General features: G+C 38.1%; 1 protein-coding gene across 1 annotated transcript; it reads right to left on the bottom strand.

Annotated features, from left to right (window-relative positions):
• Positions 1-5,416: 5,416 nt before the first annotated feature.
• On the bottom strand, positions 5,417-13,858 carry LOC308040997 (serpin A3-4-like; the record flags this gene model as incomplete). The annotated part of the gene is made up of 4 exons (XM_080345427.1): positions 13,225-13,858; positions 9,775-10,045; positions 6,782-6,932; positions 5,417-5,605 (listed from the first exon to the last, which is right to left on the bottom strand). Exons 1-4 carry the CDS (start codon positions 13,853-13,855, stop codon positions 5,417-5,419), a joined length of 1,242 nt encoding a protein of 413 aa, XP_080201553.1. The 5' UTR covers positions 13,856-13,858.
• Positions 13,859-16,449: the final 2,591 nt, after the last annotated feature.

Below are 16,449 nucleotides of genomic sequence, written 5' to 3'. Positions count from 1 at the left end.
TAAAGACTCTTCCCTCTCTGTTAGCTTAGGTTTGGGGTTTTTTTGAGATCCTTTGTTGAGGAATCTTATCTTTTTTTTCCAAATTATGTGACATATATCAATCTATCAAATTTAATCCACACCCATATCAACTCTTTCAAAGAATCCTTTGGTAAAGGATTCCAGCTACTTCCCTAAAAGAAAATTTTAAAATGTTTCTGTAAATACATTAACAACAAAAGGGGGGCTAAGGAGAATATCCACCCTTTATTGGATGGGAGGGGAAACATAGTGACAAAGGATGAGGAAAAGCTTTATTTGCCTCAGTCTTTAATAGTAAGACCAATTGTTCTTGGGGTACCCACACCCCTGAGCCAGAAGACAGGGATGGGGAGAAAAATGAAGCCCAAATCACAGTATCACAGTATGTTTGGGATTGGAAGGGACCTCAAAATATCATCTAGTCCAATCCATTTGCTGGAGCAGGAACGCCTAGGTGAGGTCGCACAGGAACATGTCCAGGTGGGTTTTGAATGTCTCCAGTGAAGGAGACTCCACAACCCCCCTGGGCAGCCTGTTCCAGTGCTCTGTCACCCTCACTGAGAAGAAGTTTTTTCTCAAATTTAAGTGGAACCTCTTGTGTTCCAGCTTGATCCCATTACCCCTTGTCCTATCATTCTTTATTACCGAGAAGAGCCTGGCTCCATCCTCATGGCACTCACCCTTTATATATTTATAAACATTAACGAGGTCACCCCTCAGTCTCCTCTTCTCCAAACTAAAGAGCCCCAGCTCCCTCAGCCTTTCTTCATAAGGGAGATGGTCCACTCCCTTAATCATCTTTGTTGCCCTACGCTGGACCCTCTCCCTGCAACCCACCTCACTACTCTATTGTCTAGACAACACCACCTCAACTTAGCTGTGAGTATGCTGTGGGAGACTGTGTCAAAGGCTTTACTGAAGTCAAGGTAGACCACATCCAAATAATCCAAGGGGAAATGGTTAGTGACTTGCTACACTGCTTAGACATCCACAAGTCTATGGGGCCAGATGGGATCCACTCAAGAGTTCTGAGAGAGTCGGTAGAGGTGCTCACCAAGCCACCCACTTTCAACTATCTACCAGCAGACCTGGCTAACGGGGAAGGTCCCAGTTCACTGAAGGTTACCAAATGTGATGCCCATATACAAGAAGGGCCAGAAGGAGGATCTGGGGAACTAAAGGACTGTCAACCTGACCTCAGTGCCAAGGAAGGTTATGAAGCAGATCATCCTGAGTGCCATCACGTGGCACATATGGCACAAAGGGGTGATCAGACTCAGTCAGCACGAGTTTGTGAAAGGTAAGTCCTGCTTGACTAACCTGATTTCCTTCTATGACAAGGTGACCTGCTTAGAGGATGAAGGAAAGGCTGTGGATGTTGTGTAGCTAGACTTCAGTAAAGCTTTTGACACTGTTTCCCACAGCAGTTTCTCTCCTGGAGAAACAAGCAGCTCATGCCTTGTATGGGCATTCTTTCTGCTGGGTAAAGAACTGGCTGGATGGCTGGGCCCAAAGAATTGTGGTGAACAGAGTCAAATCCAGTTGGCAGGCAGTCATGAGTAGTGTTCTCCAGGGCTCAATATTGGGGGCCAGTTCTGTTTAATCTCTTTATTAATGATCTAGATGAAGGGATTGAGTGCACCCTCAGTAAGTTTGCAGATGACACCAAGTTAGGTGGGAATTTTGATGTACTGGAGGATAGGAAGGCCATACAGAGGGATCTGGTACCAGCTGAATTGATGAGCCAAGGTCAGTTGTATGAGGTTCAACAAGGCCAAGTGCCAAGTCTTGCACTTGGGTCATAACAACCCTGGGCAGTGGTACAGGCTTAGGGAAGAGTGGCTGGAAACCTGCCTGACAGAAAAGGACCTGGGGATGTTGGTTGACATCCAGCTGAACATGAGCCAGCAGTGTGCCCTGGTGGCCAAAAAGACCAACAGCATCATGGCTTGTATCAGGAATAGTGTGGCCAGCAGGACTAGAGAAGTGATCGTTTCGCTGTACTCAGCACTGGTGAGACCTCACTTTGAATCCTGTGTTCAATTTTGGGCACCTCACTACAAGAAAGACATTGATGTGCTGGAGAGAGTGCAGAGAAGGGTGACAAAGCTGGTGAAGGGTCTGGAGCACAAGTCTTATGAAGAGCGTGTGAAAGAATTGGGGTTGTTTGACCTGGAGAAAAGGAGGCTGAGGAGAGGCCTTATCACTCTCTACAACTACTCAAAAGGAGATTTTAGTAAGGTGGGTGTCAGTCACTTTTCACAAGTAACAAGCGATAGGATAAGAGGAAGTGGCCTCAAGTTGTGCTGGGGAGGTTTAGATTGGATATTAGGAAAAATTTCCTAATTTAAATGGTTGTCAAGCACTGGAACAGGCTGCCCAGGGAAGTGGTTGAGTCACCATCCCTGGAGGTGTTTAAAAGGCTTGTAGATGTGGTGTTTAAGAACATTATTTAGAGGTGGACTTGGCAGTATTAGGTGTACAGTTGGACTCAATGACCTTAAAGGTCTTTTCCAGTCTAAATGACTCTATGATTCTATGGTATTTTATGGTAGTTCTTCAATATTTTGTCATATTTTTCAATACAACTGCAAATACTACAGTTTCCAAAATACCAAGGTTGGACTAACTGTTCTGTAATTCACTGCATGCTCACTTGAACTTTTTTTTAAAAAACTTATGTCACATTTGTCACTTCTTATTACTCTGATACAGAGACCAGTCTAACTGACGCATCACAGTGGAAAGCTTAGCATTTTTCTTCTTCGGACAGTTAAGAGCTCTTGCATGCATACTAAACAGTCCTGGAAATTTGTTGTTACCCAGTCTTTGATATTTATTTCTAAAAACTTCTGTTAGTTCAACTTGAAATAGTTGCTCAGGCTCAAACTTTGCAAAGGAAGTGCATATGCAATGGGGCGAGCTTTTCTGTTTTGCCAGTACCCTACTTGAGCACTTTTTTTACACTTTCAACATCTCCTGGCACCTCAGGCTCTCTGGCAGGATTCTGATGTCTTTGAAAAAGGATATATTATTATACATTTTACCTTCTGCAAGTCTTTTCTCTCAGAGTTGTCCTTTTTTATTACAGTTTAACAGTTTAACATTTAATATTGTGGCATTGTTCTTCTTGGCTAGGGGCATTCCCTGATTTGATCATGACTTCCATTTTCTGACGTTTTTCCTCACAATTACTAATTTACTGTGTAAATATGCCTTTTTTTTTTTTTTCCCCTAAGTTTGCATTTACATCCAAATGCATTGTTATATATTTTCATAGGAAAGCAGGCTTCGAGACCTGGTTATATCAGGAAACTGTGACCTAGCAAGATCTGCAGTGCCTCTAGATCAAAATAAATTACAAAGATATGTAAGAAGCTGTAAAAAAGTACCTTCTGTCGAGGTTTGCTATGGATCCAGAGATGTAGTCAAAGAGAAAAGAAGACAAATGAAAACAAATTGATTACATCTAACTTTCAGTTTAGGAAATACTAAATTTATTCTTCCATATTGCCCAACTGGAATGCCACCCAGATGAGTTTCTCTTCACTGTGATTTTAATCTGGAAGTGAGCTCTTTTACAAAAAGATCACTTCTATGCCATTTTTGTTGTTGTTGTTTTTTGTTGTGTTTTGTTTTGTTTCCTGACATAATCTATTTTTAAAAGTATGATCCAGATGGCCTATATTTTATTTAAGGAATATTAGGAACAACAGCTCAAAACACATGCCAAGACTGGTAATATAGCTATTAGAGAGAGTCAAGAGAGAATTTTTTTAGAAGGGAGATAAGAGATGCACATGAAAGTTGATACTCCTAACAGAGATAACATACTATTTGCTGAACAGGGATTTATGGCTCAGGCAAAAGGCAGACGGTTTTCTGGCACTACTGTGCTGATCTAATGCATATGAGCAGTATATTAATAATGGGTTTTTGACATTGGTAAAAAAAACCTGCTTGAACCATACTTAAGACTTAACTCTGAATTACAGACATAAAATAGCAAAAATTAGAAACTTTTTAATGTCATCTTTATTCATTGTTGTTCATCTATCATAGTATATTTGTCTGCATATTTCAAGACTATACAGAGACTGATGTTAATGCTTAATACCTATTAATAGATTAACCCATTTTAGTCAATAATTTACCCCTCCTGCAACCAGAGATCAGATATATACCATGAACATCAGGAAAGAAATAAAATAATGATAGATGTTGTGGAAAATAGAAGAAAAAATAGATAGGAAAGTAAACAAGAAAAAATAAATAAGCATGTCCATTATGAATTTGACTTTTAGTATTGTATATGTTAATAGTAAAACCAGATGTTTATAATATTGTGGCTATACTAACCATGAGGCAGATCAGAAATAGAGTACCAATGTTGTATTACAGGACAGTCTGGGAACAGAAGGGGTTATGTCAAGAGACATGGTGTCACTGATTGGGTATAGATGTTACCAGTAAGGTGCTTGATCCTACAAACAATACTGGAATGGTTCTTACTACTACAGGTTATCTCCCAGGACCAGATGGTAATGGTAACAGGCACTGGCAAGAGGGGCAGATGGCTTGTGTTTCCTGCTTCTTGGGGGCTTCTACAGGCTGGGTCAGGGGTAGGCATAAGCCAGAAGTAGTTTTCTGATTGCTCTGAGCTGTGTATCCTATTCATAAAAGCTGGGTCCAGGGCACTGGACTGCAGAGATCTGATCTACCTCTCCTTTTCTTAGACCTTTTAACATTTTCCCTGGAATGAGTCTGGACTGTAAACTCTCATATAAACAGTGAGCAGGCCAGTATATATCTGCAGGGGAAAAACACACCTTCTTTGTGACCCCTTTGCAGCAGCCTAGCTGGGCTGACAGCTGGAAGGCAAGGATGTAATACACTCACTCGACAACAATGGTACTATGCAAGGTAGTAAGCGCTATGCATGTTAAGATCTATGCTAGATATGAACTTTATGTTGGTAGGAAAATGGGCACAAGCAGTAAAGTGCTGTAACTTGTACCCATTTGTCAGACAATAGGTGAGAGGGCAACCGTGAGGGAAGAAGCAGGCTTACACAACCCTCTCCACACATATGCTCCTCATCTTCCTTGCTAGGAGATTTATCTATGCTCTTATTACAAAGATCTACTTTGTCCCAGATCTAATGACAGTTCTGCCTGAACGCAACCTTCTTAAACAAACAAACAAAAAAAAATCAAATAAGACCCAAACAAACATGCAACTATGACAACTTAAATCGATGAAGAGTCTCATCTACAAAAAATGGTGAATAACATCAGTTAAGAGGTGAAGAGCCCTCTGTAGCCATGCCATACTCATCAGGTCAAACACTTGATTTAATAGTGGCGGTCACTGCATACTTAACATGTACAATGACTTAATCTTTTTTCAGAGGGTTCACAACTTTTCCCATGAAAAGCATATTGTTGCCCATAGTTATGGTCATTAGGAATGGCCTGTTGAATCGAATGGTAACCGGAACAGACATAGGCACTATTTCCATGCCTGTGGCAGCTGCTGCTTCAGTGCCCGTCTCATCCACATTTACCACAGCCTTATGAATAGCCTGTGAAGAAACAGACGTGTTACAAGTCAAAGGTGTAAAAAATTAATCATCTGAATAAGAACATGAGCTAAAGGTTCCTGATGAAGCTATTGGTAAGAAACAAGCATCAGATGAACAGGTGTGAGTCCACTGCACAAAGGCAGCAAAGTTGGAAAAAAGTCAGCAAGCTACACAACATAACTTTCCTGGCCCCAGAGAGGAAAAGTTCATCCCTGGCAGAGTGGCATGTCCCTGCTAGTGAAAACATTTGCTTTCTTTCTTTTCTTATTCCCTGCACCCACTCATGCGGATCTGTGAAGACAGACTAAAAAAAGATTGAGAGAGCAAGATCATATTTAACTGTCTATTAGAAGTTCATATAGTTGAAGAATTAACATGCAGATTAGCACAATGAATAGCAGCCTGAAATTATGTTTTTCATGTCTCTTAATAGCTTGAAAAAAATGAGAGCAAAGGAGAAGGACCAGAAATGGAGGGCTAGAGCAGACAAACATGTAAGTTTTACCTTAAAATTAAGACATTCACAGACCCTAATTCACTAACTTCAACCAGAGGTCATCAGGGCAGTTGTTTCATTACATTAGACAGGGAAATTTGCACTGATTATCAGTTTTAAACTCTAGGTTTATTGAAGTATGACTTACCTGTAACTTTTGCCTGGATCTGGCACTAATGAGAGTCATTGCTTATAGGCTTGAAGCCAAATGTCTCTAACAACTGCATTTTCCTTTCTCCCAAATATTTTAAAAGCAAGTAGTGTTTTCCTCTCCCCTCCATAAAACACAGGCAGTGATACATCCTACAGCTCCCTGCTTGCCTGCAGGCAGGCTAAAGGAGATAGACACAAAAAGAAGCAGCCATGTGACAACTGAAACAGGCTGCAGGAGGGTACCAAGGTGTGGATAGACAAGGATTTGGTTATCTCTGCTTTATAAGGTTGTCTCATGCAGATCAAAAAAGACTCCTAGATTAAAAAATGACAGACTCATAATCTGTTCCAACTCAATTGCGCTGACAGCTCATGTAACATGGGTAAAATACTCTGCATGCCAACAGGTGCTTTTTCATGTGAAGCAAAGCCTCTTTACATGAGTTTTGCATCATGAATAATTGTAAAGAAAGAGACGTAAGTATCAGTAACCATGGGCCCATAAACCAAAAGGCAATATGACTTACCTGGGAAACTCTGTGCTGGGGCTGCCCAGTAATCCCAGACAGGTCAGCCTTATCAGTGAATAGATCCTTGATGCCCATTTTATATAAAATATTTTTTAGGTCATATGTCCCATAAAGACTGAATTTTGGAAGATACAAATTTACGGAGCCACTATAAAAGAAGTGCAAGAATATGGTGAATCTTTTGATCAGTTATTGCAGTACAACATAGAATCCCAAGAGGCAAACTCATTTTGCTTTCTCCCCAAAGATACTTTGCTTACAGGCTCTCTCTAGCCTACACAGGAGATGTGTAGTGACATTAATTTGAGGAGAAGAAAAGATTTATAACAATGTTGGAAGGCTGATTGAGGAGCTAGGGCTGTAGGCTGGCTCACAGTCTGCAGTGAGCTGACCCATGAGCAGTGAGATTGACCCAGTGAACATGCAGCATAACAGTGCAGCTGCACCTTCCTAAGGATCTTCATCTGACGGTTTCAAAAACTAGTGATACTCTGTGCATTCTGCTGGAAGCACCTTCATCATGCCCGATAACTGAGGATACAGAGGATCCACCTTGTGAAAAAGTGATTCTTTCAGATGTCTCAGGCTGGGCACAAAAAGTCCAAGATGCTCAAATTCACTAGGTACTTTTGAAACAAAACAAAACAAACAAGCAAACAAAGTTGGCCTTGTATGTTTGTCATATAAATCAAGACAGAAAAACCAAAAATATATACCAAAGGAGCAGGACAGTATGTGGTGATGTGGTGGTGATTGCATGGATGATAAAGTAAAAAACAAAAGCACACTGATGGAATATACTTGATCAATGGATAATTTTTTTTCTATGATGTCAAGTCCAATGTCTGATATATTCAATTTTATTTTTAAGTGACTAGCTTGCTGCTTTCCATAAATGAATCAATGCTTCATATTTCTGACTCATTTCTTTCTTGCTCTTTCAGTAAGCATCTAACAACTCCTTTTCAAAGCTTAAAACCAATATTTACAGCTAGAAGCAGCATAATGAGACAGAGGTTAGTGATAATGCTGACAGTAGGTACTATTTTCTGCTGAGAGACCAGGACAACTGTTCAGGGTTCCAGGTCAGGAAGATGTGGAACACTTAATGAAGCTGGCCAAAGAGCACTTCATTCAGTGGAGAAGTTGGAAGGAAAAGGCCCACTCTCCCAGTGTAACACAGCAGCTACTGCTAAGTCTGGCTAGTACCCAGAAATTAGAGTGCCTGTGGATCGATAATGGGTTGCTGATCTCTTACTTCTGCCTAATTTCTGACTGTGCTGATTGCTGTCTCAAACGAGGATGCAACTATCATTGAATCATCTGTCTTGCTATTACATAAAGATGCTCATTCACAAGCCCCCACTTGCTTTCAACATGCAGGAAAGGGAAAGCCATAGGTACACACCAACAATGTGACCAGGCAGGAAGCACTGGGGTATACTTTCCAAAAGAGAAAGTGATGTTTTCTCCACAGTTCTTCCATTAAATAGATCTCAGCTGCCTGTAATGGCAATATTTTGGCACTGTCCTGTGTTTGGCAGCCAACAGTAATGAAAAGTATTCCTTCTGCATCTGTGTCAAAGTCAGTTTGCAGATAGAGAAACAGGGACAAACATTATCTTGCCCATAGTCCCTAAGTCATTCCATATCCTACATCAAACACAATTATTATGACCTCTCAGAGACTCCAAATAATAGCAATGCCAATCAGTTGCTTTGAAAACTAGAGGGAAAAGCAGGTGTTTCTGTCAGTTTGCAGGAGACAACTGTCATGATAAAAAATGAGGACCTGCATGAAACAAACTCATCTTTGATACTGATGTCTTTTTATATTATAAGATTTACATCTCCCACTTATGGCTTTTAGGTAAGTTATTCCATTTTGGGGAGAGGGGAGGGGGTGAAGAGAGAAAATATAAATCCTCTCAATTGTATTTAATGTCTTTCTTTCTGATTTTAAAGGCAATTGTGCCTCTTTGATAAAAATGATTCATCAGTATCTTAATTCACCATCTTATTTGTCCTATAGTGATTTTAGTCATAAACCATATAGTTGCTCCCAGAAGTTTCAAAACTATCAAGGTGCACAGAGAATTACATATTTTTTGTCTTATTTTTAAATGAAAACAAATTTTAGATTCTGTTTATGAGACTTAACAGTGAATCAGAGTTAAGAGAATGACACTGGGTTTGGTATTCTGTATCAGGATGTCAGGTTCTTAAGAACTGATCATCTAAAACACAATTTTTAAATGTGTATCTGTGAAGGTCTGTAACACAACACACCAGATTTATGAATGGACACAAAAGTGTGATTCTGTAAATATGTTGTGCCTATGCTTGTACACATATTTTCTCTCATCAAAGGCTACTGCTACACATGACACTAGACTGAAGGAGTTTGAAGTTGTTTTTAGAAAGCATATAAACTTTCTGCCTAGTAATATCAAAGTCATCCTGAAGCGAGTGTAGCTTATTCCAATTTTGACTTCCTAAGTCTTCACAGAGCCTGAATATAGTGGCTCTGCAATGTGTCAGCTGCTGTGTACACTCATCATTGAACTTTATCCTCACAGTTACCAAATGGAAGTTGTTATTTCAGCATTAAATGTGCAATTACAAACCACTCTAATGGGTAGAAATGAAGCTGAAGGAAAGTGGTAGGAATTTACTTGTAAACAGGAAAAGGCAGAAGACCTCCCCCCAAAAAAGTGAGGTCTTCAGACAGAAAACGGAGGGTTATCAAGAGATGAAGATTGGAAACAAAATGTGGAAACAGCAAAAGTGCTAAAGCTGTGAAGGTTTTCACGTTGTGCGGTACTGAATGTGAAAGCACACGGACACCAGAGAGCCAGATTTCAGCTTTAGTCAGTTCTACTGTATATTAAAATAGACCTAAAAATAGTATCCTGATTCTGTGTCATAGCCCAGCAGACTGAAACATGTCTCCTTGTCTACCGTTTGAACCAAGAACTGCAGAATTTTACCTTTTTGAGACTAATGTCCTCCACCTTGACATACGTTCACAAGACAATCTTTTCTCCAGTTTCCTCATTTTTCCTTGATCAGGCAGAACAAAAAATGCTGAAGCACCTCCTTTGTAATCCATTTGCACCACAGTGGAAGACAGCTCTTCATCATAGCCATGCTTGAACATGCCCAATCCAAACATCATTGGGACTTCAACAACCTTGTTCCCATCCACAAAGAATTTGCTCTTTTTAGTGTTTTTTGGATCAAAAGGTTTCTCCCATTGAGCTTGAAATATAAGAGACAGAGTTAAAGGACATTTTGAGGGCATGAAACCATAGGACATATCACCATAGGACACATTCATGGATGATAGAAACTGGTACAGTTGGATCAGCTTCAAAGACAAACCAGTTTGCAATGAGCCCTTATCTTACCAAATACTCAGAATAATTCAGTAGTAATGCACAGTAGGTAGAGTGTGATGCAATAAATTCTCTCAGATTCAGAAAAATGAAGGGATTGAGGTTACTTGCAGAGAGAGGTTTTTATGTGCCACTTTAACTGATGGCTAATAAAGTCATTAAGAACTTAATTCTACCAGACTGCTGAGTTAAAAACCAAACCAAAACAACAACAGAAACCTTTTGTACTGTCATGCACACCATATCATATTTCCAAAGGCTCCTCACTTAGTCATAGTGAAACATTGGATTGAAACTCTGAAAAATTCTTATCCTCAGCAGAGAGGATTTTCTAAGTCAGATTCCAGACATCCACCTCATCCATTTCAGAGGCTGAGGAGACTAATGAAAAGTTGGGTTTGTTTTATTTGGTTTGGGTTTAGTTTGTTTGTTGTTTTGGTTTTTGTTTGTGGATTTATTTTTTTTTAAGAAAGAGGTGTTTCTCTGTAGTAAATTTTGCCTTCTAGAACAAAACTACTTTTTAAATTAAAATTAGTGAATAAAAGTAGAGCCACAATGCTAAGTAAAAGAAGTGCCATCAAGAAAACTGAAACAAGATGCAACCCCTCTTGACTTCTGATTTCTATTTGAATGATGATTACTAGGCAGCTTTGGACAAATAAACTAATTGTCATTGCTATTTCCATCATCTGTGAAATAGTTATAAATAGCACTTATTTAGTTTAGTGAAACAAGAGTTAGTGCATATCTTGGGTTCTGAAAATACAAATTCACAACTGCTAATACTCTGAAGATGAGAAAAGTTGCTACTTTTCTGTTTCTTCATTAACAGTGACTTCTATCATCAGATATACAACAGGCAGGACTTCTGCCTTGATATGCTTAAGAGGAATTAAAAAAAAAAAAACAAAACAAAAAAACAAAGCACAACAACAAGAAACCACCACAGCAAAAAACCCACACACACAAAAAAACCCAAATAAACAAACAAAACAGAAACAAACAACAATAAAACAAACAAAAACAAAACAAAACCCGCCAGGTAGAATGAATCACAGAAATATGAATGACGCAAGTCCTGAAACCTTTATCTAGTGCTCAACTCAGGACAAAAAACACACTGATTTCAGAAAGAGCTTTGCTTGATTAAAAACTGAGTAGGATGTTAGAATTTAATGTACAGATTAGACAGAGGTGATATTCACTAATATTTTCTACTTTTTCAGAGAACTGTTATTCCTATGCTCTTCCAGGGATGGCACCTTTCTCAAATGCTTCACAGTATTCAAGTGTAAAAATGAACCCTGAAGTATGATATTTTGTGGTGACCAGCTTACCTACAGCATGATAAGGGACTGATGTACTGTAGTGGAATAGCATGTCTGCTGGCTGAGAGGCAGGAAAATATTGCCAGACTTTCGTCCTTTGGGAAGGACTTCTACACTACGCTATACCACCAAAAAAGAGGGAGGAGAGTCACCAGTACTGTGTGAGGAAGGTTGTAATGCACAGAGAGTGGACAAGAGCCTAGAAGTATTGACTGGTCATAGAGGTACCTGAGCTTTAGAGATCCTCTCCAGATTAATCCCAGCCTACAGATCCATTAGCATTAATTTACTCTCAATGTCAAGAAATTTCAGTAATAAGAACTAATATATAATTAAACAAAAATATACCCTTATTTTTAGAACATACAGAAGTTATCTGTAAAACAAAGTTATCTTTAATACAAGGTTTCTCAAGCTTTTGTCCCCATTGTGCTACTAAGTTTATTGCTCCTTCAAACACCTTTCAGTAAAAGAAAAATCAATGTATTTTTCACCTGTTTTGAATGATGTGCCTGATCCTAAATAAAAGCCTATCCTAAAAGCATGATTTGAGAAAAAAGAAGTAGGTGTTCAAGAGTATTAAGAAACATCAGTCATCCGTATTCCAAACAGTTCCATCTAGCTGTGGTCAGATCTTCAGACATTAGCACAAGGAGCAGAGACACAGATGAAAAGCAAAACAAAGCAAAACAAAAATATGGTTTTGAATAACTTTTGGAGAAAGCTTCATATTGGAGAGGAGAATGGAAACATCCAGGTTTACAGTTTTTAAAGAACATATTTTCTTTTGAAAGAAGAGCATTTCTAATATGTCACCTGAATTTCAACTACAAAGATTAATAATATTTTTATCAGATAAATTACATAATTTTTTTTTCTGAGTAGAATTGCTTTGTTTCAGAATATGATAAAATGAGTAAGAGGGAGAAGGTTTGAAAGAAGACACAATATCTGCTATTAGACCACTGATCAAGCCTTACAGCCTCGCTCCTCTTCTCATTATTATTTGATACTGGTGAGTTGGTCTCTTCACTGGAAAATGTGAGAGTTTGCAAATAAAAAAAAAAAAGGTTGAAACCTATGCTTCCTCAGGACTACAGCTATACTATCAGTAAAGGCATAATTTATTAAAAAAAAAAAAAAAGGACAACGAATGAAACTAAAGTTACTGTTATGTGTTTAGCTTTGGATACATGAACACACTAACAGCAGAACAACTGAGTAAACATATTTTCTCATATTTTCTTTTAGATAAGATGCTAAGTTTTACTTTAACAATGTTCTTTGAATTTAACACTGAACTTGCTAAACAAACAAACAAACAAACAGACAAAAAGCTGAATCGGTTTTCAAATTAGTTCCTAGCTAACAAAACATTTAAGAAAGTGCTCATGTGTCACTAGACTGCATAAGACTAGACGCTTCACTGAATAGAGGTGCCTTCCTCAAAGTATATTTCACTTAATCTTCCGCAGGAAAAAAATTTATATATTAAAAAATACAGGAAAAATTGCCATAAATTTTGCTAGGAATTGTTTTCAGCATCAAGCTGAACATAATTTCCAATATCTTTGTTTATGATTAAGTGTGAGGACCAGAAGTAAAACCACACGTGAGTTTATCTGCAAAAATATATTGAAAAAAAAAGGTGAAGTCCAAGACTGATCTGAGGAAATAATGTATGAAGTAGGAAAATATGATATGTATATCTTACCGTTAAAATAAATATAGCTAATAAGGAGAAGTTCAGTAAGCGGATCAAGGTTATTTATGAGGTCCTTGATTTTCCCATTGGTTCTTTCTGCTACATATTTGTTGATCTTTATCTGAGCTTGATCGGCCCTCTTGAAGTTCATAGGATAAACTTCTCCTCCGTAGAAGTTTCTCAGGTTATTTAAAAATCTCTGTTGTGGCTTCAGTCTGTCAAGCACATACAGGACATTCCCCATATTCATCTGTGACCCCTCATTATTTCTGTTTATCATTTGCATGAGTTGACCATAACCTTCATGTATTTCATTTTCAGAAATCTGAGGGTTAAAACTAAGGACCTTAAGAATCTGTGTCAGAGTCTCTGATCTGGCACCCAGAGTCAGCATTGCAAAGGCGGTAGAGATGCTCAAAGGAGAGAAGAAAACATTCCCACTGTTTTCACCAGAAGAAACCTCTTTGAAGAAGCAACATGCAAACTGACAAACACTGTTCTCTATAGTCTTTAGTGGCACGTTTTGATTTTCTTGGCCTCTTTGATTTTGGTTTCTTACAACCTGGTGATCAGGCTCACAGGGATAACTGTTGGAATGAATCCCAACAATTAAAAGACACATAAAAACCAATGTCTTCATGTTTCTATAACTCTGTAAAAGAAGAAAAGAAAAATTACATTTGGCTTACAAATCTTTTTATCTTGTGCTTAGTAATAAGTCAGTCACTTTACTGCACAGAGCTGGCTTGCTACCAGTGATTCCAAGCCATTTGAATTCAAGGATGCCAGCTTTCTATTTCACAGAGTCAGATTCTGGAAAATTACTCAACCTACTGAAGAAGTTATGACAGAATAAAAATTAAAGTCAAACAGGGATGAAGTAATACCAAAGACGCCCTCATTAAGGTTAGGCTACAATTCTTTTGAAACTGTTTTGTTTCCAATGTTCTGTTTTTAATGTGGCTTTAAGTGATAAAAAAGCTGTAAGTCAAAAGTACAAGTCCATAGAGCAGAAAGGAAAGGAATCAGTCAAGACTAGTTGGTTAAGTTTAGCAAGATGAAAAATCAAAGCAGAAGAAAGACACAATATCCCTTCATTGTGAGAATGAAAATATTATACATTTTTTAATGAGCTATGTGTAAATGTATAGACAGACACTAGAGAAAAAGTAAATGCACTTGTTAATGATGAAGTGATGAACATCCACTGTAATTCCATAAAGCTTCAACAACCGAGCACTGTTCAAAAAAAAAAAAATCCACATATCTAACAAAAAAAGGCAACATGCTTTCAAGCAACTAGGAAGTTATCAAGACCTTGGAAATACAGTATTGCTTATTAAGAAAGGGAAAATGAATATGTACACAAAAGAGCAAATGGAAACAACTGTTGCTGCTGCATGCAGAGGCACGTCCAGCACAATAATGAACCAAATCACCTAAAAATTAAAAAAAAAAAAAAAAAAAGAGGAGGAAACTCTAGAACAATCGTGTCATTGTCTTCATCATCAGAAAGACAGCAAAGAGTGATTTTGGCAGAGAAGGCTGTAATGATAAAATATGAAGAAGAGTGAGTGAACTCTGGAAAAACAGAGATACTAAAAGATGCCAATAGAACATGAAAGCCTTTTCAAGAGAAGCATGGAAATCATCCATTCTACATCTGTGGTTATACTTTTAACTGTACCACACTTGCTTCAACAACTTTTGTTAACAGAAAGATCAAAGTAAAGATGTGGAACATCTAGTAATCCAGAGCATCTTCCTATGGTATATGATATCTTATATATATATATATATAAAAGATATATAAGATATAAGGATTTTCAAAGCAGAAAAATATCTTAGGTTTCTGATTTGCAATGAGTACTGGCATTCAGAATTTTGTGCCTCATAAAATCATTGAATCCTTTTCAGCTGCCACCATGACACTGCATTTGTGTTCTCCACTTGCCAGTGTCCTGGTTCTCCAAAATTCAGTCAACTCAGAATACTGATCTTTGTTTTAATAATATATGCTATAAACATTCTTTAATTCACACCCTTGAATATCGCAGTTATAGCAATACTGCTATCACTAGGAAGGGCCTGAGCCCCATTACAAACCCCTTTTAGACAGTTCACTTTCCTATCCAGAACACAAGCAAATTTGGGCTCTGATTTGTTCGTGACTTCTTCCAATATCACTTATTCTAGTTCTTCTAGCCTTTACCTCTATCCATTGTTTCTTTTTTTCCAAACTCTCTAAAGGTTTTAGAAAACAATCCTTAAGTCCACACTTCCATTTCTTTCACCCTACATTTGTTATTATCATCCATTTACTTCATTTAAATCTCTAAAAGATTTGGAGACACAGTTTTCCTAAAGAGAGTTATGCTATACAAACACACCTATCTCACAGAGGACTCGTCTTTTTTATTAAAAAAAATAAAATAAAACAACATAATAAAACAATTTAAAAGCTTTAAATTGCAACTTGAATATGAACACGGTAATTTCTCAAGTGATTAATCAGAAACTATTGTCCTGCATATAACATTTAGTGATTTTTCAACAAGAAAAAACTACATTACTTACAGTACAGCCACGAGGGTCCTGTTGTACATACCAGGTCTGCACAGGTCCTTGCTCAGTTGTTTGTGCTGCTGAACACAAAGCAGGGTATCCTCTAGTAAAGGTTAAGATCATCTAAGGGCTGTGACTCACACATTATAATTTTAGAGATTAAGTAGTGCAAACGATGTTGAAACTAGTTTTACTGGACACCTAACTTTGCTGAATATGTTTCACACGTGACTTTTTATTATTCATGATCACCCTGGTTAGATTCAAACCAATTTTCCTCAAACCGAACATACTTTTTCTTAATTTCAAACATTTATACACATCTCAGTTGCTCAGATCTACTATTATATGAACAAGAGAGCCATCAGAAGTAATAACTAGAGAGACACATCTCGAATATAATTTCCAGTGACCATAGTATCACTGCCACTAATGCAGGAGGAAAAGGCTTGATACACTGGGACAATCTGAATTTTTGCAACCTAGCCTGCTTGTCTCCTGCATATCCATACCTGGCCTTGATTGTCTCCAGGGGAAGCCAGTGATGATTCCAATAGGTGCAGAGCTTGAAACATTGTTTTGCTACTGTAAATGTACCTGATTATCCACTCCCATATGGGGAATCCACTGGCAGCAAGGGCTGTGACAGCAACTCCTGGGCCACTTGCA

This window comes from Nesoenas mayeri (genome assembly GCF_963082525.1).
Source record: "Nesoenas mayeri genome assembly, chromosome: 5".
In the NCBI taxonomy this organism is placed as follows: Eukaryota; Metazoa; Chordata; class Aves; order Columbiformes; family Columbidae; genus Nesoenas; species Nesoenas mayeri.
The sequence above is the reverse complement of the archived record's forward strand: the minus strand, read 5'-3'. Positions and strand labels throughout refer to the sequence as shown.